Source organism: Balaenoptera physalus, assembly GCF_965194825.1.
Source record: "Balaenoptera physalus genome assembly, chromosome: 3".
In the NCBI taxonomy this organism is placed as follows: domain Eukaryota; kingdom Metazoa; phylum Chordata; class Mammalia; order Artiodactyla; family Balaenopteridae; genus Balaenoptera; species Balaenoptera physalus.
Window position 1 is genome coordinate 165476088 of NC_138890.1, and position 23199 is coordinate 165499286.

A 23199-nucleotide genomic window follows, 5' to 3' on the forward strand; every position below is an offset into this window, starting at 1 on the left:
CGGTGCCCCTTCCGCCCGGAATGCTGTCCCCCTGGACGTCTCCATGGTTCCTTCACGCTTTGCTCGAATAAAGGCCACTTCTCACCGGTCTCCCTAACCCTCACGACTGCCACGCGCCTCCCTCACCCTGCCTGCTCTGCTCTGCCCCACAGCACGCCTCGCCCTCCAAAGAGGTGGAATTCACTTGCTCAGATCACCGCCTGTCTCTCTCCTGGTTAGAATGCACCTGCCAGCAGCCAGGGACATTTGCTCACTCTGTTCCCTAGTATCTCACACACCTTCTATGTGTCTGGCACATGGTGGCCATCTACCAAATATTTATTGAGATAATAAATTAACATTAGGTCCTTTATGCAAGTGTGTATACACCTGCAACTTTAATGGGAGTGGTAGTTACTTTTAACTGGCATGAATACATACTTTGCAAAAAAACTACAGGAAAACAGAACTCCAGAGACATTAATACCTCTGTGAAAAGAACTGCTATTGCAAATTGTATAAAAGCTGTTTATTGGAGAAAGTCAGCCGAACAAAACACTCTGAAAGTTTTTAGGGCCTTCATCTTGTGTGGAAATGAACTCAACCTAGAGTGAGCTAAAAGGAAAATATCTGTCAAACAAACCTTCTGACTTGTGATCAACACGATACCTTTCTGGTTAAGAGAAGCCTAATTATACATCAAGGAAGTAAGAAATCAAAGCTTCAGACTTGGAAGCATAAATTCCAAAAGGGATTTAAGTTAGAAACATTATTAAATTTTAATATCAAAGAGAATTAACACGGCTGATACAGGATTTTTAAAAAATCAGGTTGCCTAAAGAAGGTTTTGCTGTTTACCAAGATGTTAACCTTCTGAAAAGCACAGGGAAGTTGTGTTTTACCACCATTTAAGCATTTCTTTTCCACTGTCATGAATGACATCAGTGGAGCGCACTGCAAACAGCTGACCCTTGAACAACTCAGGGGTTGGGGTGCTGACCCCTGCACCTCACTTCTCACCCCGCCCCCATGCAGCCCACATCCGAGGCTTCAATGGGATCAGGCAATACTACAGTACGTATTTGTTGACAAAAATCTGAGTATAAGTGGACCCACACAGTTCAACTCCGTGTTGTCCAAGGGCCCCTTAATCTTTAAAGGGGTTAAGAAAGTTATTTCATGCTTTAAGCAGTGGAGACATAGAAGTGAAGATAAAAAAGATAATGCATCTTACCTACATTGAACAGAAAACAAAAGCCACCAAGAAACTAAAGGAAGATTTTCATATATGTCAAAACACATCACAAAACAGACTAGTTGCAAGCATGTGACACCAATAGGCTGATTCTATGAAATTAGATACAGAACAAAAGGTTTCCTATAGGCAAAGCCTGGTAAATCTATAAATCTTCCATTTGTAAACTTCATTTAAACAAAAATGCTCATCCGATAGTCAGAGGCTTCTTGAGGAGACCTGCCGTAGCCTCTCTATCAAAGATGGCAACCCTCCCCTCCCCCGTGGCTTTTTCTCTTATTATTTAACATGTATGTATATATATATTTACTCATTGATCATGTTATTGCTCGTTTCTCTAACTAGAACGTGCAGTCCACGAGCTCTGCACCAATGAGTGGTTCCTGGTATACTGTAGAGGCCAATAAATAATTGTTGAGTGAATGAATGGTGTGATCAAATTAAGTAGGATGAACCTGCTAATCTATGAACCTTTTATAACGGTGTATTTTTATTTTAACTGGTATTTTTTTAAATGCATTCACAGAATTCAAAATTCAAAAGGTACAAAAGGACACAATGTGAAAAGCCTTCTCACTCCACATTCACCTGTTACCTGTATCAGCTTCTTGGGTATCACCCCCGAGATGTTTTATTACATACAAGCAAGTGCGTGTATGTATAATATGTGTGTATTTTTCTCCCTTTCCTTTTTTGCATAAATGCCTACGATAAGCACTGCTTGGCACCTAGCATTTTCATTGAACAACTCTTGCTTGCCCTTCACTATCAGGACACAGCTGCCTCCTTGTTTGTATAAGAGATTGTTATGAAAGCGGATTTTCATTTTTGAAGAATGCAAATGTAATTTGAACCACCTCATCTTTAGGCATAATCAAGGGGCTGGAGAAAAATAAAGGCAGACCGAATGTTTACGTCCACATGCTCACAAGAGCTTTACTCACCATGTTCTCAGGTAATCAGAAACCCAGAAAGGATGCACATTCAATGGTCTCAGACACTTTCTAGCAAAGTAAGGCATTTGGCATTGGGGACAAAGTTGTGAAGGTCTTAGCAAGGCAGTGGGTTTCAAACTTGAGTGTGCATAAAAACCACCTGGTGGGCTTGTTAGAAATGCTCCTTTTCAAGCCTTGCCCCCAGAGAGTCCAAGGCAGTACATGCCTGGTGAGGACAGAAATCTGCTTTTAAGTAAACACCCATGGCCTGGATGCCGGTGGTGCTTAAAAGCATTTTGAGAAATTACTGCCTTGAGTTGCAAAGGAATCGAGCTGAGTCTTAATCAGATAGTGAAGAGAGGTTTCATTTCCATTAACCCTAAAAATGTTACAATATTAATTATGTAACTACTGAATCGGAAGATGTCACGTCAGAACGAAGGATTCTCTACATAACAAGAGAAAAATGACTTCTTAGAAGACACTAAGACAGAGGGACAGAAGGAGAACAAGAGCATCATTTCAACACGAAACACTAAATGATGTCTCCAAGCACCAACGCAGGTGCTTTCTGATTAAAAGAAAAGGAGCCAGAAACCAAAGAAAAAATGCTAAGAAAAAAACCTGAGAGGTGCTCTTTTCAAAACCTATCAGTTCCTCTTAGCAAAACGAATTCAATATACCCAACAAAAGAAACAGGTCTATTTGGGAAACAGAAAGATCAGATGTCACCTATGATTTTAGATGCTTATTTTTTAAATAAAATACAGGCAAAACTATGCCTGTTGCTGCTCATTCTTCCAAAAACCATAACCCACGTCTGAGGAAAAGGGAAAACTAGAAATAATGGAAAAATCCCTTTGTACGTGCTCCACTGGTGGCACAAAGCTGCCACGCTACTCAGCTCTAGATGACGACATTCCCACCACAACCTGTGTGCATGGCATGGCGCCCCCTGGAGCTGGGCAGTGAACAGCTGCGTGGCTGTACACGTGGCTTGCAGAGTGGAGCCTCCATGGAAATTTAAGTCAGTGCAAAGGAGCAAAGCTTAAATCTACCTGAGTGGTATCTTAGGCATTTTCTTACTATCTATAACCAAAGGACATTCAATGAAACAAATATAAATCATATAAGGCACATAATAACTGTATTTATTATCCAATTCTTAACAAAAAATAAGAATTATATGGCCAAACATGTGCTGCAGCTAGAGGAAGGAAAAGATATGATCCTTACCTGCAGAGGTACGACAGGCCAGCTCCCCTCAACTGAGCGGGCGGGGGCGCCCTCGGAGCGCTCATGGCCCCTCTGGGTGTGGCTCGCCCTACCCACATGCTCCTGCTGCCAGGCCTCCCCACTGAGCCCCGCTGGACTGTGTGTCCTCCAGAACAGAGACCAGCGGTTCCCACAGCCCGGCACCGAGAGCCTGAATGGAAAAAGTACACGTACAGCTTGGGGTGGAGGGGAGCTGAGAAGAGAGCCCCAGGAAGAACAGCAGGAGTCAGAAACTGTTACAGAATGTATGAAAAAGTAAAAATAAACATAATACAAAGTAGCTGTTGTCATTCTAAACGATTTAAAAATTCCCCATGGATACGTTTTCAAAGCCAAGTCAAGGGCCACACAAGAAATCCAATCTTTTTACTGTACAGGAACACTTCTTTTTTTTAAGTTTTAATTTTATATTGGGGTATAGCCGATTAACAATGTTGTGATAGTTTCAGGTGCGCAGCAAAGCGACTCAGCCATACATATACATGTATCCATTCGCCCCCAAAGTCTCCTCCCATCCAGGCTGCCACATAACATCGAGCAGAGTTCCCTGTGCTATACACTAGGTCCTCGCTGGTTATCCTTTTTAAATACAGTAGTACATATACACCACTTCTTTTTTTGGTGTTTTTTTTTCAATATAACCTTTTATTTTATTTTATTTTTTTTAACATCTTTATTGGAGGATAATTGCTTTACATTGTTGTGTTAGTTTCTGCTGTATAACAAAGTGAATCAGCTGTACATATATATATCCCGGTATATCCTCCCTCTTGCATCTCCCTCCCACCTTCCCTATCCCACCCGTCTGGGTGGTCACAAAGCACCGAGCTGATCTCCCTGTGCTATGCAGCTGCTTCCCTCCAGCTATTTTACATTTGGTAGTGTATATATGTCAATGCCACTCTCTCACGTTGTCCCAGCTTACCCTTCCCCCTCCCCGTATCCTCAAGTCCATTCTCTACATCTGCGCCTTTATTCCTGTCCTGCCCTGCCCCTAGGTTCTTCAGAACCTTTTTTTTAGATTCCATATATATGTGTTAGCATACAGTATTTGTTTTTCTCTTTCTGACTTACTTCACTCTGTATGACACACTCTAGGTCCATCCAACTCACTACAAATAACTCAATTTCATTTCTTTGTCTGGCTGAATAATATTCCATTGTATATATGTGCCACATCTTCTTTATCCATTATCTGTCGATGGACACGTAGGTTGCTTCCATGTCCTGGTTATTGTAAATACAGCTGCAATGAACATTGTGGTACTGACTCTTTTTGAATTATGGTTTTCTCAGGGTATATGCCCAGTAGTGGGATTGCTGGGTCATATGGTAGTTCTATTTTTAGTTTTTTAAGGAACCTCCATACTGTTCTCCATAGTGGCTGTATCAATTTACATTCCCACCAACAGTGCAAGAATGTTCCCTTTTCTCCACACCCTCTCCAGCATTTATTGTTCGTAGATTTTTTGATGATGGTCATTCTGACGGGTGTGAGGTGATACCTCATTGTAGTTCTGACTTGCATTTCTCTAATGATTAGTGATGTTGAGCATCCTTTCATGCGTTTGTTGGCAATCTGTATATCTACTTTGGAGAAATGTCTATTTAGGTCTTCTGCCCATTTTTGGATTGGGTTGTCTGTTTTTTTGATATTGAGCTGCATGAGCTCCTTGTATATTTTGGAGATCAATCCTTTGTCCATTGCTTCGTTTGCAGATATTTTCTCCCATTCTGAGGGCTGTCTTTTCGTCTTATGGTTTTCTTTGTTGTGCAAAAACTTTTAAGTTTCATTAGGTCCCATTTGTTTATTTTTGTTTTTATACCCATTTCTCCAGGAAGTGGGGCAAAAAGGATCTTGCTGTGATTTATGTCATAGAGTGTTCTGCCTATGTTTTCCTCCAAGAGTTTTATAGTGTCTGGCCTTAAATTTAGGTCTTTAATCCATTTGGAGTTTATTTTTGTGTATGGTGTTAGGGAGTGTTCTAATTTCATTCTTTTACATGTAGCTGTCCAGTTTGCCCAGTACCACTTACTGAAGAGGCTGTCTTTTCTCCATTGTATATTCTTGCCTCATTTATCAAAGATAAGGTGACCATATATGCATGGGTTTATCTCTGGGCTTTCTATCCTGTACCACTGATCTATATTTCTGTTTCTGTGCCAGTACCACACTGTCTTGATTACTGTAGCTTTGTAGTATAGTCTGAAGTCGGGGAACCTGATTGCTCCAGCCCCATTTTTCTTTCTCAAGATTGTTTTGGCTATTCGGGGTCTTTTGTGTTTCCATACAAACTGTGATATCTTTTGTTCTAGTTCTGTGAAAAATGCCATTGGTAGTTTGATAGGGATTGCACTGAATCTGTAGATTGCTTTGGGTAGTATAGTCATTTTCACCGTGCTGATTCTTCCAATCCAAGAACATGGTATATCTCTCCATGTGTTTGTTATCATCTTTAATTTCTTTCATCAGTGTCTTATAATTTCCTGCATACAGGTCTTTTGTCTCCTTAGGTAAGTTTCTTCCTAGGTATTTTATTCTTTTTGTTGCAACGGTAAATGGGAGTGTTTCCTTAATTTCTCTTTCCGATTTTTCATCATTAGTGTATAGGAATGCAAGAGATATCTGTGCATTAATTTTGTATCCTGCAACCTTACCAAATTCATTGATTAGTTCTAGTAGTTTTCTGGTGGCATCTTCAGGATTCTCTATGTATAGTATCATGTCATCTGCAAACAGTTACAGTTTTACTTCTTCTTTTCCAATTTGTATTCCTTTTATTTCTTTTTCTTCCCTGAATGCTGTGGCTAAAACTTCCAAAACTATGTCAAATAATAGTGGTGAAAGTGGGCAACCTTGTCTTGTTCCTGATCTTACTGGAAATGGTTTCAGTTTTTCATCATTGAGAATGATGCTGGCTGTGGGTTTGTCATATATGGCCTTTATTATGTTGAGGTAAGTTCCCGCTATGTCTACTTTCTGGAGAGTTTTTATCATAAATGGGTGTTGAATTTTGTCGAAAGCTTTTTCTGTATCTATTGAGATTATCATATGGTTTTTCTCCTTCAATTTGTTAATATGGTGTATCATATTGATTTGCATATATTGAAGAATCCTTGCATTCCTGGGATAAAGCCCACTTGGTCATGGTGTATGATCCTTTTAATGTGCTGTTGGATTCTGTTTGCTAGTATTTTGTTGAGGATTTTTGCATCTATGTTCATCACTGATATTGGCCTGCAGTTTTCTTTTTTTGTGACATCTTTGTCTGGTTTTGGTATCAGGGTGATGGTGGTCACGGTGGTAGAATGAATTTCGGAGTGTTCCTCCCTCTGCAATATTTTGGAAGAGTTTGAGAAGGATAGGTGTTAGCTCTTCTCTAAATGTTTGACAGAATTCACCTGTGAAGCCATCTGGTCCTGGGCTTTTGTTTGTTGGAAGATTTTTAATCACAGTTTCAATTTCAGTGCTTGTGAGTGGTCTGTTTATACTTTCTGTTTCTTCCTGGTTCAGTCTCAGAAGGTTGTGCTTTTCTAAGAATTTGTTCATTTCTTCTAGGCTGTCCATTTTATTGGCATATAGTTGCTTGTAGTAATCTCTCATGATCCTTTGTATTTCTGCAGTGTCATTTGTTACTTCTCCTTTTTCATTTCTAATTCTGTTGATTTGAGTCTTCTTCCTTTTTTTCTTGATGAATCTGGCTAATGGTTTATCAATTTTGTTTATCTTCTCAAAGAACCAGCTTTTAGATTTATTGATCTTTGCTACTGTTTCCTTCATTTCTTTTTCATTTATTTCTGATTTGATCTTTATGATTTCTTTCCTTCTGCTAACTTTGGCGTTTTTTTGTTCTCCTCTCTTAATTGCTTTAGGTGTAAGGTTAGGTTGTTTATTTGAGATGTTTTTTGTTTCTTGAGGTACGACTGTATTACTATAAACTTCCCTCTTAAAACTGCTTTTGCTGCATCCCATAGGTTCTGGGTCGTTGTGTTTTCATTGTCATTTGTTTCCAGGTATTTTTTGATTTCCTCTCTGATTTCTTCAGTGATCTCTTGGTTATTTAGTAGTGTATTGTTTAGCCTCCATGTGTCTGTATTTTTTACAGTTTTCTTCCTGTAATTGATATCTAGTCTCATAGTGTTGTGGTCAGAAAAGATAATTGATATGATTTCAATTTTCTTAAAATTACCAAGGTGTGATCTGTGACCCAAGATATGATCTATCCTGGAGAATGTTCCACGAGCACTTGTGAAGAAAGTGCATTTTGTTTTTTTTGGATGGAATGTCCTATAAATATCTATTAAGTCCATCTTGTTTAATGTATCACTTAAAGCTTGTGTTTCCTTATTTATTTTCATTTTGGTTGATCTCTCCATTCATGAAAGCGGGGTGTTAAAGTCCACTACTATTACTGTGTTACTGTCGATTTTCCCTTTTATGTCTGTTAGCATTTGCCTTATGTATTGAGGTGCTCCTATGTTGGGTGCATAAATATTTACAATTATTATATCTTCTTCTTGGATTGATCCCTTGATCATTATGTAGTGTCCTTCTTTGTCTCTTGTAATAGTCTTTATTTTAAAGTCTATTTTGTCTGATATGAGAATTGCTACTCCAGCTTTCTTTTGATTTCCATTTGCATGGAATATCTTTTTCCATCCCCTCACTTTCAGTCTGTATGTGTTGCTAGGTCTGAAGTGGGTCTCTTGTAGACATGATGTATACGGGTGTTATTTTTGTATCCATTCAGCCAGTCTGTGTCTTTTGGTTGGAGCATTTAAGCCATTTACATTTAAGGTGATTATCGATATGTATGTTCTTATTATCATTTTCTTAATTGTTTTGGGTTTGTTATTGTGGGTCTTTTCCTTTTCGTGTTTCCTGCCTAGAGAAGTTCCTTTAGCATTTGCTGTAAAGCTGGTTTGGGGGTGCTGAATTCTCTTAGCTTTTGCTTGTCTGTAAAGGTTTTAATTTCTCCGTCAAATCTGAATGAGATCCTTGCTGGGTAGAGTAATCTTGGTTGTAGGTTTTTCCCTTTCAGCACTTTAAATATGTCCTGCCACTCCCTTCTGGCTTGCAGTTTCTGCTGAAAAATCAGCTGTTAACCTTATGGGGATTCCCTTGTATGTTATTTGTTGCTTTTCCCTTGCTGCTTTTAACATTTTTTCTTTGTATTTAATTTTTGATAGTTTGATTAATATATGTCTTGGCATGTTTCTCCTTGGATTTATCCTGCATGGGACTCTGTGCTTCCTGGACTGAGTATTTCCTTTCCTGTATTAGGGAAGTGTTCAACTATAATCTCTTCAAATACTTTCTCACACCCTTTCTTTTTCTCTTCTTCTTCCGGGACCCCGATAATTCGAACGCTGGTGCATTTAATGTTGTCCCAGAAGTCTGAAACATGTCCTCAATTCTTTTCATTCTTTTTTCTTTATTCTGCTCTGTGGTAGTTATTTCAACTATTTTATCTTCCAGGTCATATCTGTTCTTTTGCCTCAGTTATTCTGCTATTGATTCCTTCTAAAGAATTTTTAATTTCATTTATTGTGTTGTTCATCATTGTTTGTTTGCTCTTTTGTTCTTTTAGGTCCTTGTTAAACGTTTCTTGTATTTTATCCATTCTATTCCCAAGATTTTGGATCATCTTTACTATCATTACTCTGAATTCTTTTTCAGGTACACTTCCTATTTCCTCTTCATTTGTTCGGTTTGGTGAGTTTTTATCTTGCTCCTTCATCTGCTGCTTATTTCTGTGTCTTCTCATATTGCTTTTAACTTACTGTTTTTGGGGTCTCCTTTTCACAGGCTGCAGGTCTGTAGTTCCCGTTGTTTTTGAAGTCTGCCCCCAGTGGCTAAGGTTGGTTCAGTGGGTTGTCTAGGCTTCCTGGTGGAGGGGACTAGTGCCTGTGTTCTGGTGGATGAGGCTGGATCTTGTCTTTCTGGTGGGCAGGACCATGTCCGGTGGTGTGTTTTGGGGTGTCTGTGAACTTATTATGATTTTAGGCAGCCCCTCTGCTAATGGGTGGGGTTGTGTTCCTGTCTTGCTAGTTGTTTGGCATGGGGTGTCCAGCACTGGGGCTTGCTGGTTGTTGAGTGGAGCTGGGTCTTAGCGTTGAGATGGAGATCTCTGGGAGAGCTCTTGCCAAATGATGTCATGTGGGGCCGGGAGGTCTGTGGTGGTCCAATGTCCTGTACTCGGCTCTCCCACCTCAGAGGCTCAGGCCTGACACCTGGCCGGAGCACCAAGACCCTGTCAGCCACACAGCCAGGTACGTGGGGAGTTTCTTGCCTTTTGGGAAGTCTGAGGTCTTCTGCCAGCGTTCAGTAGGTGTTCTGTTGGAGTTGTGCCACGTGTAGATGTACTTTTGATGTATCTGTGGGGAGGACGGTGATCTCCACGTCTTACTCCTCCACTATCTTGAAGGTGTCTCCTCAGGAACACTTCTTTTTACCCAAAAATTATTATGCAGCTTCATCATTTATTTTCTACTTTTAAATGTGAATTAATTTCCAATTTTTTCTAAAACCTTAACTCTATCATCAAAAACAGAGGTGCTCCTGAAAACAGTACACAGAATGTATATTCAGAACTTTGAAGAACAAAACCAAAAACACCACAGGTTGAGAAGGGAAGCCTAGAAGCCTCAAAATTGTTTTGAGGTAAAAGAAGGAATTAGCCCCTGCAAATATTTTAATTGAGAAATCAGTCGTGTCCATGTGTGAATTCTTACCTATCTGCTTAAAAATTCACAGTCACATGTACTGCATATGCCATAAAGATGTATTTAATTCAGCAGAAAAGTGAAAATGCCTCCAGTTTCATAAGCCTATGCACAGCCACTGACATAAACTCTGCCAACTATAAAACCCAGACAGCTTCGTGACTGGACGACTGGGCGTGATGCTACTGCAGCAGTTTTCACTGTTCAAGACGAGGAAGGAAACACGCACAGGATCCATCTAAGTCAGGCTGGGAACACCAGTACTCCATAAAAATAGCGAGTACTCAGAAAATACGTGGAAAATAGAACAGAACGAAAATAAGAGAAGAATGCAAAGGACAAAGAAGAAAGAAAACATAAAGGAAGGAGGTGGGAGGCGTTTCCAGAAATCAGAGGAACAAGAGGAAACAGATAAACGAAGGGACAAGTGAGGACAGTGTGAAAGGCCTTAGAATTACCACTAAATTAGGGTCTAACCGTCCATCTGGCTCACCCCGTTCCTCCAATTGCATAAGGTATTTCTTCAGTGATATTTTTAAGAAAGACCTCTTCTACACAAAGCATCCTGGTCGAGGTTATCTCGGAAGCACCCAGGCAGGCACGCAGGCACTGACCCAATGCGAGCTCACCTTTGCCGTGATCTGGAACTCCTCGTGCTCCTTCAGCAGCTCCTGGGTGTGCTGGATACTCGAACCCGTGGAGGTGTGTGTGGAAAGGTAGAACTCCCCACTGTCATGGATCCACTCCAAAGCCTAGAGACGGAAGGAATGGAAACATGTTCACGGCTGAACGTCGGTGAAGCAAGTCCCAATACCTCAGGATCTCATTTAAACGCAAAGTCACAAGCCCAGGAGCATCAAGAAACACTCCCTCAAAGGGAGATGAGCTTCTGAAACATGTATCTTAATTCCAAAATTAAAAGTTGACGTTCTAGGAAACTGTAATCATGTCGCTTAGGCATCAACGATAACAAGCTCAAGAGTTTCTTATAAGCATGAACCTAAAGGACAATAAGAGTCCAATGAATAGCCTCCCTCAAGAATACTGAGAAAGCGTGGGGAAGGGGAAGTCTGAGACCCTCGCGTTGCTGAATAATGAGACATTCACGTCAGAGGGACTTGACAGCCTTCCTGGGGTGTTCTAACTTTAAAAAGGAAAAGAAAGCAGATGCAAATTCCCAGCTTTCAAATGTACAACGTTAGCCGCTTCTTCCTATCCCTGCCTTCAGTGAGCACTGAGGCGTGCACCCACTTCACCTGCCTTCTGGGGGCTCCTGCAGAACATCATCATGCATAAAGGTGCTCTGGGGAGATGCCGGCAGAAGTGGCTTAACCTGCCAGATGCAGGAGGGAGATGACCCCACCTGGGAGGAAGGGGGCCGGCAAGGTCCAGATGGCAACAGAAGGACACATTCTGACTCCTATTCTTTCATGTTTTCAGATGGAAGCCATTTTTTTCCCTTCTATGTGCAAATATCTGAAGTGAAATCTTACTTAAACATACACATCTGAAAAAGCAACACTATGGAAAAGAAACATAAAAACACGGAAGCTTTCATATCTGCCCTTCACAGTATCTGAGTCGTCCGCTGTGACTTGCTGGTCTTGGAACAGAAACGTCACCGTCACTGTTAGATACTGCACAGCATTTACGGCATTTTAGAAGAAAAAAAATGAAAAGGAAGCCACGACCCAGATTACTTACCATGCAGCTTCCGGGCTGGGAATTTACTTCCGTTTTGCCCGAGCATGGCTATCCCATCTCTGACATAATGCTGACAATGACAGTGCACCGAGGCAGAAAGGCATTTTGGTCAATTTATTCAAAGGTCCCTACTTCCTCCGTTCACACAGCGAATCGTGCCCAAGCGCCCTCTATGCAGGCAGGTGCTGAGAGGGGCGCTGGGGTGGGAGAGGCTTGGGCCCTGCCCTTGTGACCAGGAGCGACCCGCAGGCTGAGAAGGGATGGGCTCGGGAGGAAAGGGGCCCTGCACAGGGGGAGGCTGGAGGCGAGGCTGGAGGGCGACAGGGGGCCCTCGGAGGCCACAGGCCTTTGGACTTTGGTCTGGAAGTGAATGGGGCTGCCACATGGAAAAGGGACTGGAGTGGAGAGTGAGCGAGAGAAGCAACACCGGTTAGCAAACCGGTCCAGGGGTTTAGACGAGACACGGCTGGGCTGGTACCCGTGATGGCTCCGAGGGGCGGAGGAGGGGGCAGATGTGCTGCATCAGGCCCCGGTGAAGGGGTGAAGCTGGGAAGATGAGGGAAAGGCAGGAATCAGGTAAGATGAGGGCGGGGACACGGCAGACGGGGAGTCCCGGGTCCACTTCTGCTTTGGTTAAGGCCAAAGTGGAGAGACGCAAGGAGGGAGCTGGGGTTTCTACGTCTGGAGACCAGAAATGGAGGTCAGGGCTGGGAGACACCAACAGTGAGAGCTAAGGAGAGAGGAAAGAGAAACAAGAACAAGCCCTGAACTGAAAGCCAACTTTCGGAGGCAGAGATAAGGGAGGGGGGGCACAGACAGCCCGGGAGGAGGAGCCCAGAGGCAGGAGGCGCCCAGAGCAGAGCAGGGGCTGGAAGTCACCTGCCACACCCCACCCGCAACTCGGTATTTACTGTGGGATTGTTGCTATTGTACAGCACAGAAGCCAACCCTACAGGGCCGCGGGGCTGACGGGCCATCATCTGTAACGGCAGAAACTGAATGATTTTATTTTTGGCACGTGAACTGACTTTAGGAAAAAGCAACAGCATATTCCATTATTTCTCTCTGTCAAGGGAATTATTTACAATTTTGTTCTCTGTAGCTGAATGACTCCTTGTCTTTCAACAGAGAGATAAACAAAGATGTGAGAAAAGATTATGAAATAATCTCTAATTAGAAATAAAATCAGGCCCCCATAAATCTGAAATACGGTTAGATTATCCTTAAATAAAATGTTAAGAAAATGGAATTTAAACATTAAAAAATACTACTGCTTGCCACCCCTGCTGGGAATATGATAACTGCATCTGGGAAAGTCAGTCAAGACAAGGGAGAGGCCGGGTCAGGGCGCCAGGTCCAGGGACCACGAACTCCTGCTCACGCCCTGGGACACCTAGCTGCTCTGGGCGCTGCCCAATGAGAGACTGACATTTACCAAATTCAACAAAATATGTTCCCCAAATGAGAAACCTGTGCTGAGGAAAATGTAATCTTTCTTGAGCTGAAAGGATTTTATCGAATGCCTATGCTGAGTCAGGCACGTGTCAGGTTTCCAGGTGGAGCCAGGTGACAGAGCAGGTCACACGTGGTCACCAGGGACCGACAGCCCTGAGGAGGCCCCGGGGATGCGGAGGATGTGAGGTGGCCCACGGAGGGTTCTGAGAACAAGCCTTCTCCCTTCCACTCCCTCCTGACCCTCCGAATTCTGGACTAATGGGCACGGATTCTTATGCTACTGTTAAGGCCAGAGAGAAGTGACAGGCATCTTCCTGTTTGAGTTACAGTCGGACAGACTTTACCCTAAAATGATCTCCATGACTGGCCATTGATCCCAAAATGACTTCCGAGGCGGGGGGCGGGGACACTGCAAACGTACCCTCTTGCCTTAGCCAAATGCATGACCTTTTTTTTGAGTATACTGAATTCTGAGAAATTCTGCCACATTTCTTACTTAATTTTAGCTCAGTTTATCCGAAGAACAAAATTTTGTCTTGAAAATATAAGTACACCAACATGGAAAACTGCCCACCATATTATTTTACAGTGACTTAAATCATCATGACCATGACTGCTCGTACTTTGCTGTCTTAACTGTGGGGTGACGGCAGCTGGGCAGAGCTGAATGGCACACCTGTTGAGGCCAAAATCACTGAGTAACACACTTCTACGAGGCTGGGGGGTATTTTTTGCAACAAACTGTTAAGCAAAAGGCAAGGCTGTTTTGATCATCAGGGAGTGGTTTCCCATCTGCTGCCATGTCAGAAGCTGCCCATCTGACGATGGAGGCCTGAGCGCGGAGAGGAGGGCGCCGGGGGGGCCCGTGGGATGGCTGACCTGCTTGGCGCTTCGCTCAAAGACCACGTACTGCTGGCACTGGTCCAGCCGCCGCTTCCTCATGGTCCAGTAATGCAACACCCTGTTCTCCCGCTGGAAGAGTTCATTCAAGATATCTGAGAGGATGCAGAGAAAGCCGCACGTTGGTGCTCACCGTCGAGCAAAACACCCACAAAATCCCGTTCATTTTTATTTAAAGACATTTTAACGCAAATGCCATTGTGAGCTAGAGCATCAGTCACTGAGCCACACGGCCTGCCTGCCTGGCCTTCCTGACACGCCTGTCCAGGCCTCTCCTCGTTCTCTTACTCCAGTTTACTCTTGGGACTGACATCACTGGACACTCGAGCTGGCCTCTAATCCCTCAGGTCGGCTGGGTCGGTGGGATAGCTACTGAGTCCCCTGCTGGGGCAATCTGACAATGGCTGGAAAAACACCAGTATTAGATGTTTTGTGCAAGACCATGAGAACTTTCCTGCGGAAGGAATTTAGTATACATCAAAAGATGTCAGATGAAACAGTGGAGTACTAGAAGAAAATGACGGGCTTTAAAAACAAAACCAAAAGCATAAACCCTTAGGAGAGGGAAGGAAATGAAGTTGAGAAGCATGAAGCTAGAAAGGAAAAGTTAAAACAGCAATCTGATTACATGAGAATTAAAAATCTCATAACCAAATAATAACCAAAAAGCCAGGAAAAACTATTGGGAACACAGAAGATGGATCTAACTTACTTAATAGTCAACAGAAAAATATGAATAATCTGTTAGCAAAGTGAGCAAAGCATATAAACATGGAGGTCATGATTACATGAAATGAAATATGGCCACTAAAAATACAGAAACGTTTCGTCTCACTCAAACAATGAGATCAGTTTACGCCATTTCCTGGCAAGGACTGCGCTGCCCAGGGCTAGAAGGGACAGAGGAAACCTGTGTGTCTGTATTACTGAGGGAGGAAAATGGAGCACAACCCCTGCAGAGGTCATTTGGTGACAGGTAACGACACCGAGTGGCGCGCACCCTTGAACCAGGAATTTGTCTTTCAGATACGGTGCTGACACAAGCTCTCAACACAATTTGTACCCAGATGCACGCACACTGAGGTGCTGTTCGGAAAAACTGGCAGCAACGTATGAGCCCATCGATTAGGGGTCAGATTACATCAATTACAAAGTCACCATACTGGACGTTAAAAGTAACAGAGCAGATCTCCAAATTCTGATATAGAATAAGATTATTACTAAGCGTAAGAAGAAAACTGCAGGGGAATATAGTCCCACTTCAATAAAAAAATTAAAAAGCCAGATGGGTGAGTTGAAGCTACACATGTTTGTATCTCTCTGCATATTTCCATTTATGTGCATAGAAGGATGCACAAAAAGGTCTTCACAGTGGTTACCACTGGCAAAGGAATTTAGATAATTTACATACATTTGTACACTTTAAACATTCTTTACAGCGAGTCTGTTTTACTCTAGAAGTTTACAAAGTAAACAGATAAAAAAACTTCAGAAAAAGATTCCCTGACTGAAATTGCAAATCAAATAAGTGGTACCTGGAATATAACTTTATTGGAAAACTTTAAAAATAATAACCTCTCCACAAATATCTACCGAGTTCCTCATAGGCTGAGTACTTCGTGAGAAACAGGAGCCTGAGAGCTGCATGTACCCGCCAGCTCACTGGTTGGTCCTGTTACATTATCTTTGTTCGACTGAAAAGTGAACTAGTTTAGTGAAGCAAATTAGCACTGAAATTTGAAGTCTGCCAAAAAATAAGCTACCACTTAAATGAAACGAAAATGAGCGTAAGTCTTCTCTAGTCTCTTATTTCCGTAGCCTCTGCCTGGGGCAGGACTGAAGCTCAGGTGAGGATTAAAGCTGATAGAATAGGGCCTGAATATTGAGACTGTTTTAAACAACTCCCATCATTTTCTGAGGACCCACTTCCATGTCATTTCAATTAAACTTTTAAAAAAAATTATGATTAAGCTTAAAATGATATATCACCTGGATGCATTTTTACTGCAGAATATTCAATCAGAATTCTACAGCATAAAAATCATCAGTACCCTTAACTTCCACCCATAACAACCCTACTTACAGTTTAGTATAATTGTTCCCAGGTCTTTTTCTATGCATTTATATATATGTGTGTGTGTGTGTACGGTTTTGTACATTTTTAAACTCAAATGATACCCATCTATCTATATAACATTCTTTGGCAATTTGCTTTTATTAATAATGCTTTAAGTATGTAAAACTGATACATTATAGCAATGAAATGGGTATATAATTTTTGTGATTTAAACTTTTAAAAGTATTTTGCCTGTAGATAATTCTGGCTTTCATTTTTTTCCTGACTTATATTTTCACTTACTTTTAACAAAACAGTCGATGCCAGTAAGTATCATGAACATGCTGTATTTTCTCCCTGTTTATATTCTTCAACTTTATTCAATAAATTATCAACCTATATATTTGCTTAATATTTTATTATTAAAATAAGATAACTTAGGAGAACTTTAATGATATGAAAAGGACATTCAAAATGAAGCCCTGGACCAAGATTTTAGAACATGTCTTGTCAAGCTCATCAGTCAGCTGACTCCTAGGTGTACTCACTTTTCACTTGTTGTTCAGGGGCTTTGATATGTGTCACCATTCCAGGCATGTTCACGCTGTTCCTGTGCAGGTATTTCAGGAAGACATCTGCATTCCTCCTAGCAAGCGTGCAAGCCTAAGAAATAATGCAGAGCAACGTGTTCATGGGACTCATACAGACATGTATCTTCAGTGTATATGGATGACGTCACGTGGCTCTAACATAGGTCTTAATCTAAAGCGTTCATCTGGCCAATCTGTGTCTGGAGAATACATAGGCTAAATCCTATTTCAACTTTAAAAAAAATCTCTGTCTTGGAGCCCTTGCTCTGCTGAACCCAGCTGCTATGTTGAGAGCTGCCCCATGGTGAGGTCCAGGTGGGCAGGGACTGAGGGTGACCCATGGCCTGCAGCCCGAGAGGAAGTAAAGCCCTTCCCCAGTCGAGCCTTGAGGTGACCACATCCCTGACCAACAACTTGATCACAGTCTTGGGAGAAACCCTCAGTCAGAGGACCTGGTGGCTATGCTGAACCCGGATGTCTATAAAGGGCAGACAGTAAATATTTTCAGCTCTCCGAGTCATGTCATCTCCATCTCTGTTGCAACTACTCAACCTGCCCATTGTAGATGAAAGCGGCCTCGAAAGATACTTAAGTGAATGGGAGTGGCCAGATTTAGCCCTCAGGGCTTAGCTTGCTAACCTTTAAGCCATTGAATTGTGGGGTGGTTTGTTATATGGTGTTATTGTGGTAACAGAAAACTGAAATTCCATGTTTGTAAACCAAGTAAGTAATTTCATTAATGTATTTAAAAAAGTTTTATTTAAGAGAAAAGAGATATAAATATAAAATCAAAATGGTTCAGGAAAAAAATCCCTTAATTATAATAGAATTGGAAATATCTTGCACATTTCCTAGCCCAGATCTGGAATCAATCTTTTTTTCAAGGAGCTCCGTCTCCTTCTTGTGGTAAATGGCACTGAAAGCCCACAATGTGGGCACTAGGGATGCTTGCTATCATATATCAGGGATGCTGGTCATCGTTCCTAGGCCTTTTCAGTAGTTGGAGCTGCAATACCTTTTTTTTTTTTTTTTTTAAATTGAGAGAAAAATACATCATGAGTCTCTACTGATAAGACTGAAATAAGTTGTCATACCAAACAGCAAGGAAGCCGTAAAGATTGCTAGAGTTACATCAAAAGGACATCTGAGCCAACCTGACTTGAAGGGGCTCCCACTAGTGGGACAAGTTGAATATAAAAAGATAAATGACTGTAACTGATTGAAACACACCAAATGTTAAAATCCATGATGATACTAAAAGAACAAATTAATCATATGCAGAGGTTGCTAGGGCAACAGATCATTATTCTGAAAATCATAAAGGGAAGGAATCAAGCATTTACCTCCCCCCTCTTTTTTTGGACAACCTCTATTTTAGCATAACCAAATAGCTGAGGAGGGAATAACTGCAGCTAATCAAGGCAGAAAGAATGATAGAATACCACCATTTTGCAACTCCTAATGAAACAATATCACCACTGGCTACTAAACCCAGTGGGTGAAAGGCTGATGGGGAAGTACACAATGGATGACGTGGACTTACGACGTCTGAAGCATTGAAAAGCCCTCATATCACAGAGACAGCAGGAGAAGCAGACCTGTGTGTGTCCTGGAGCAATGCCACTGGAAGTACGCAACACCACCCATCAGGTACCCTAAGTGTACCCCACACACTCACTTAAACCTGAACCGGATCAAGGCCCTCAACCCAACTAACAGAAATGTAGAGAATCCGGGATGGTGCTAAATGACTCCACGGGATGCAATTACGAAATCCAGAATGAGGGAAATTCCACAGTATGAATAACTTATTTCTTCAATTAACAAATGCTAATAAAAGGGAGGGTGGGATTTAGACTAAAAGAGACTTAAGAGACATACCAATCAAATCAATGCATGGTCTTGTTTGGATTTTGATTAAGACCACGTATAAAAACACATTTATGGGACAATCAGAGAAATGTGAACACCATTGGATTTTATATAAAATAAGAGTTACTGTTAATTTTTCAGGTCCAATAATGGTATTGTGGTTGTAGAATGGTTTTAGAAAGGTAGAATTTAATGCTTAGATACACACAGAGGTATTTATAAATAAAATGGTATAATATCTAGAATTTAAAATAATCCAGTAAAGGTGGGCATATGCCCATATGTTGGTAATTATTGAAGCTGGTGAGAAGTACATGGGGGTTCATTATCCATTCTCTTAATTTCCATACGCATTTTTAAACTTCCATGATAAGAAGTTTAAAGATATCCAACACACCAAAGACATAATCCTAGTTGGATGAAAGAATCTGACCAGGTCTGTGATTATTTTTGTTTTGTAATTTTACCTAAATATCTTTCTTAATTATATTAACTAAGTAGTATGTAATTTTGTTTTATACGAAATGGATTCCAGAGAAAGAGAGGCAATTGTAACGATTCCACCTCAAAACATCCTAATAGTGGTGGACTTTTCATAAACTTTAACAGCAGCGACAAGCAGGGGTGGGGCTTTCAAGTCCTGTTTGGAATAGTTACAACTAATGATCCTGGGAAGCTCCAACTGTTTTCCCACCTTGATTTGCTTAAAAAGAAAATCTCTGTGGTGGAAGCTCATAATAAGTTACCAGGTAAGAATTTTCAAAGAGTTACAATTTGTTCTCCCAGACTAAACAATAACTCTCTGTCAGCTCAGAGGATCACCTTCAGAAATGAAACAGAAACAGAAATGATTAAAAGTGACAGGAAATGGTGTCAGAGAGGTCAGGATGCTGGAGATGAGGAAAACTAAACCAAGCAGCATGGAAAGTAAACACCACAACTATTTTTCATAGGTCTGAGTGGCCACCAGCAGAACCTGAGATCTTTTTCACAAGTGAAAGAATGCAACGTGGAAACATTCAAAGAAGTCAATGTATCTAAACATTCTGACCACTTTTTAAAATTTAATTGTTGCAAAGCACACCAGTAACTCAGCTATGACTATATATACAAATGACAAAGCAGGCTTGATAAGTGCCTCATTTAAAGCTTCTCAGAGTTAAAACTTCCAGCCAGGCCTTGAATGGGATTAAATTTCTCTTGCAGGAAACATTTCCTGAATAAGTACAGTATTAGTAACTGGTCCTGTGAACCACAAGGGGTGTTCCTGCTTTGTGTCCACTCTACACTGGGCTCACACATGTTCTGAGACAGTCTTTATTCCTAAAAAGGCTGAATTTCCAAAGGAAGATTACTTTAAGCTCTAAGCATTTTTGTTCCCCCAAATCAATCTCTCTGCATGTGTCTGTTCAGAATCACTTGGTATTGTGACTTCTACCCATTCTTTATGCACACAGGTTTCTATCTAGCTCTTTCTCTATGAAAACTAGAAGGAGAGTACAAATCACAACTGAAAAAAGATTTTAAGATCTTCTCCGATCAGCTGACTTATGGCTGAGAAAGGGTCACCCCAATCTCTCTCCAGGGCAGGGGCGCTGTGAGGCAGGAGGGGACGGAGGAGTGGCCGCAGCTGTGGGACTGACGGTCCGGACGCCCCACTGGCTCAGGTGGACCCTCGGGGGGCTGCGAACCCCGCCACTGAGGCACCAGAACCGGAAGGCCGGCTCCGTACCTTCAGGAACGCTTCCTTCTGTTCAAGGTGCTTGCTGATCATTGGGGTGACGTGGTCCGTCTCGGAATTGGGGCCCAGCTTGTCGGCCCCTCCACACCAGTCCTCTTCTCTCTTGTACTCCTGCTCCAGGCTCTCGAGGACGCTGCAGACCTGCAGCAGGAGAGAATCCCGGGCTCAGAGGGGCCGCTTGGCACCGATGGCATGACAGGTGCTGGCCCGAGGACCGAGACCATCCCCTGACGCGCGGCCACGCAGGCCTTTCGGAACAAGGGCAAAATGAAAGGTGAATTTCCCGTCTCTCTCTGCCCTGTGTCAGGACGTGCATTTAAATGAGGGGAAAAGGGACGTCTCCTCAGATCCTTTCCAACCTGTCATGCTTTGATACGTAAGGGAAGCCGGAATCATCTTAATTCTATCACGCTGCCCGTCTCTGCTCGACTGGCCCAGCAGCGGCCGCGCCGGCCCGTGCGCAGGCGCGGCAGCGGCCCCGGCGGCGGCCCACCTGCTCCGAGGTCTTGTAGAAGGCCACGGACGCGTTCACCAGCTTCAGCCGGTCCTCCATCCTGAGCATCAGCTGCTGCCAGTGCGAGGCCACCTTCTCGGCGCAGTCGCGGATCATGTCCACGTCGTAGTGGTTGGCCTGCAGCATGACCTCCGCCTTCTGCTGCACCTGCAGCGCGCTCTGGTGGGTCTTCTGGGGGGAGAGAGCGGAGAGCTCTTCAGCGGGGGTGCCGCGCACTCGCCGGGAAGGAGCGGGAAGGCCGCAGCCCTCCTGTCTGCTTGCTCTTATGGAAACGACTTCACTTAATACGCATCAGGACGCTTCGAAAAACACAGCTGACAGGTTAGTTAAAAAAAAAAAAAAAATTCTTATGCCTCCCAACAGCTATTTATATTTACCCAGGGAAGGATGACATGCCTTAGGACTTTGCAGAATGGGTCTTGGTTGTGGAGTTTCCAGCTTTTGAGAAATAGCAGGAAAAACCCTTAGCAGCCAATATGCTAAAAACACTGTTGAAACGTTCCAAGTTTATTACTCCTATTGATTCTCCTTACACTAGCAGCCAGGGGCGGATGAACAAGTGGAGAAAAAGGCGGCCTAAGCGAATGCCCTTTACTTCACTTTTACCTTAAACTCTGGACTCAAGTAAAAGGTTTTCAAAAACTACTGATTTAAAAAAAGAGAAAGAGAGAAACACAGTTAAAAGCTAAAAATGAACCAACTGTGTTCTCTGGAGGTCCATGCCAGACAATGAACCTATGAAAACAAACTGGCAAATCTGGCAACAACCCCTGCTCTCGTATCCTCACTAGAAGCTTCTGTGAGGGGCTGAGGTCAGGCTCCTCGGGGAAACGAGAGGGCCCGACAGGGCAGCCGTCAGGGGGAAGCACATGGGTCTCTGTGGACACTGAGTTTTCTCCTTTTAAACGGCAAAATTTTGCGTTCCACCTGAAGTGGTACTAATGGCCCCATAAAACACTGTACCCAGCGTATTCCTGTCCGTTACCCAGATGGTGGGGCGCATCAGTGATTTAATTACTAGAAGGCACTTGGCACAGGGTACGATTTTCACAAGATTCACCCAGAGTCTGGGCTTCAGGGAGAAGTGTTAGTGTCTGTCCACTGGCGCTGAATAGTTGAGAGTAAATTAATCTAGGGAAGAAATTAATGGTAGTTTCTTTGGTTTTCATCTCTGGCTGACAATATGTATATAACTAGAGCAGGAAACAAGTTTTCCATGATCAAATGCTCTTTTTCCCTTGACTGCGCCTTGAGACCACCCATCACAATCATTAACTCCCCCCCTCCAAAAAAAACTCTAAAATGAATTAATCCATATGCTGTGAGAGTGACTGGCCGAGCCATTTTGCTCAAGTCCCGGCACAGCACTGACCCCGTCAAGGCACAAAACCCTCTGGTGAGGGACGCTGCTTTTCCCCAGGGTCACAGGAGCTATGTGCACAGCACTGTTTATGAGGAACAGGGAACTGGCGATTGGCACCCGGTCCTGAAGAGCCACCCCGAATGCCCTGATTTTTCAAGACCGGTTACACAGCAGCAACTGTTGCCTATAAGATCAGCAAAATGTGAAAAACCTCAGCCGAGACCCCAGCTCGGGCTCCCTGGTGCCGAGATGTTCCTGACAGGTGAGGTGCATCCTGCCAGGGCCCTCACAGCAAGGGGACAGAGTCACCCCCGGCCTCTGGGACCCTTGCGGTGAGGTCGCCTTGGTAGGCATGGACAGCCTCACATCACTGCAGTTGCCAGACTGCTTCCCCGTCTCGTAACGAACTGCGGGTTCGTAAGCGCAGCCGTTTTGGGCTCCACCGAACCCCCTTGGGCTCCCAGGGTCAGTGCCGCGTGAGGGGACTGAACGGGCGGCCGGGCGTCCCCACCTCGATGGCGTGCTGGAACTGCTCGTGCTCTCTCTGCAGCTGCTCCGCCTCCTGCAGCGAGCTGGCCGTGATGAGGCCGGCGTTCAGCATTGACTCTCCGTTGCGGATCCAGCCCAGCACCTGAAACGCGACACAGGGAACTCCATGCAGCAGCCCCTCCGGGGCATCCAGGCCGCGGGCCAGCAGTGACGCAGGCCGCGTGCGCAGCGGTCGAGCTGCTCACTTAGCTACGAAGCAGTGATTTCCTCGTGATCCTATGGGCGACACCCTGCTACCTTTCCATGGTATCTGATCGTAAGTGCTGCATTTTAAAATTAATTCTG

General features: G+C 43.2%; 1 protein-coding gene across 6 annotated transcripts in view; it reads right to left on the reverse strand.

The window, feature by feature from the left end:
* Positions 1 to 23199, reverse strand: part of TRIO (trio Rho guanine nucleotide exchange factor) — a 373890-nt gene that overhangs the window by 108178 nt on the left and 242513 nt on the right. For 5 of the 6 annotated variants that reach the window (XM_082458354.1, XM_082458353.1, XM_082458350.1 and 2 more), the window contains exons 16-21: positions 22877 to 22996; positions 20982 to 21173; positions 20480 to 20629; positions 16834 to 16948; positions 14209 to 14324; positions 10800 to 10922 (exon numbers count right to left, since the gene is read on the reverse strand). In XM_082458354.1, coding sequence (XP_082314480.1) covers positions 10800 to 10922; positions 14209 to 14324; positions 16834 to 16948; positions 20480 to 20629; positions 20982 to 21173; positions 22877 to 22996 — 816 coding nt within the window. The remainder of the gene's footprint in view (positions 1 to 10799; positions 10923 to 14208; positions 14325 to 16833; positions 16949 to 20479; positions 20630 to 20981; positions 21174 to 22876; positions 22997 to 23199) is intronic. The other variant, XM_082458351.1, reaches the window with a different exon arrangement.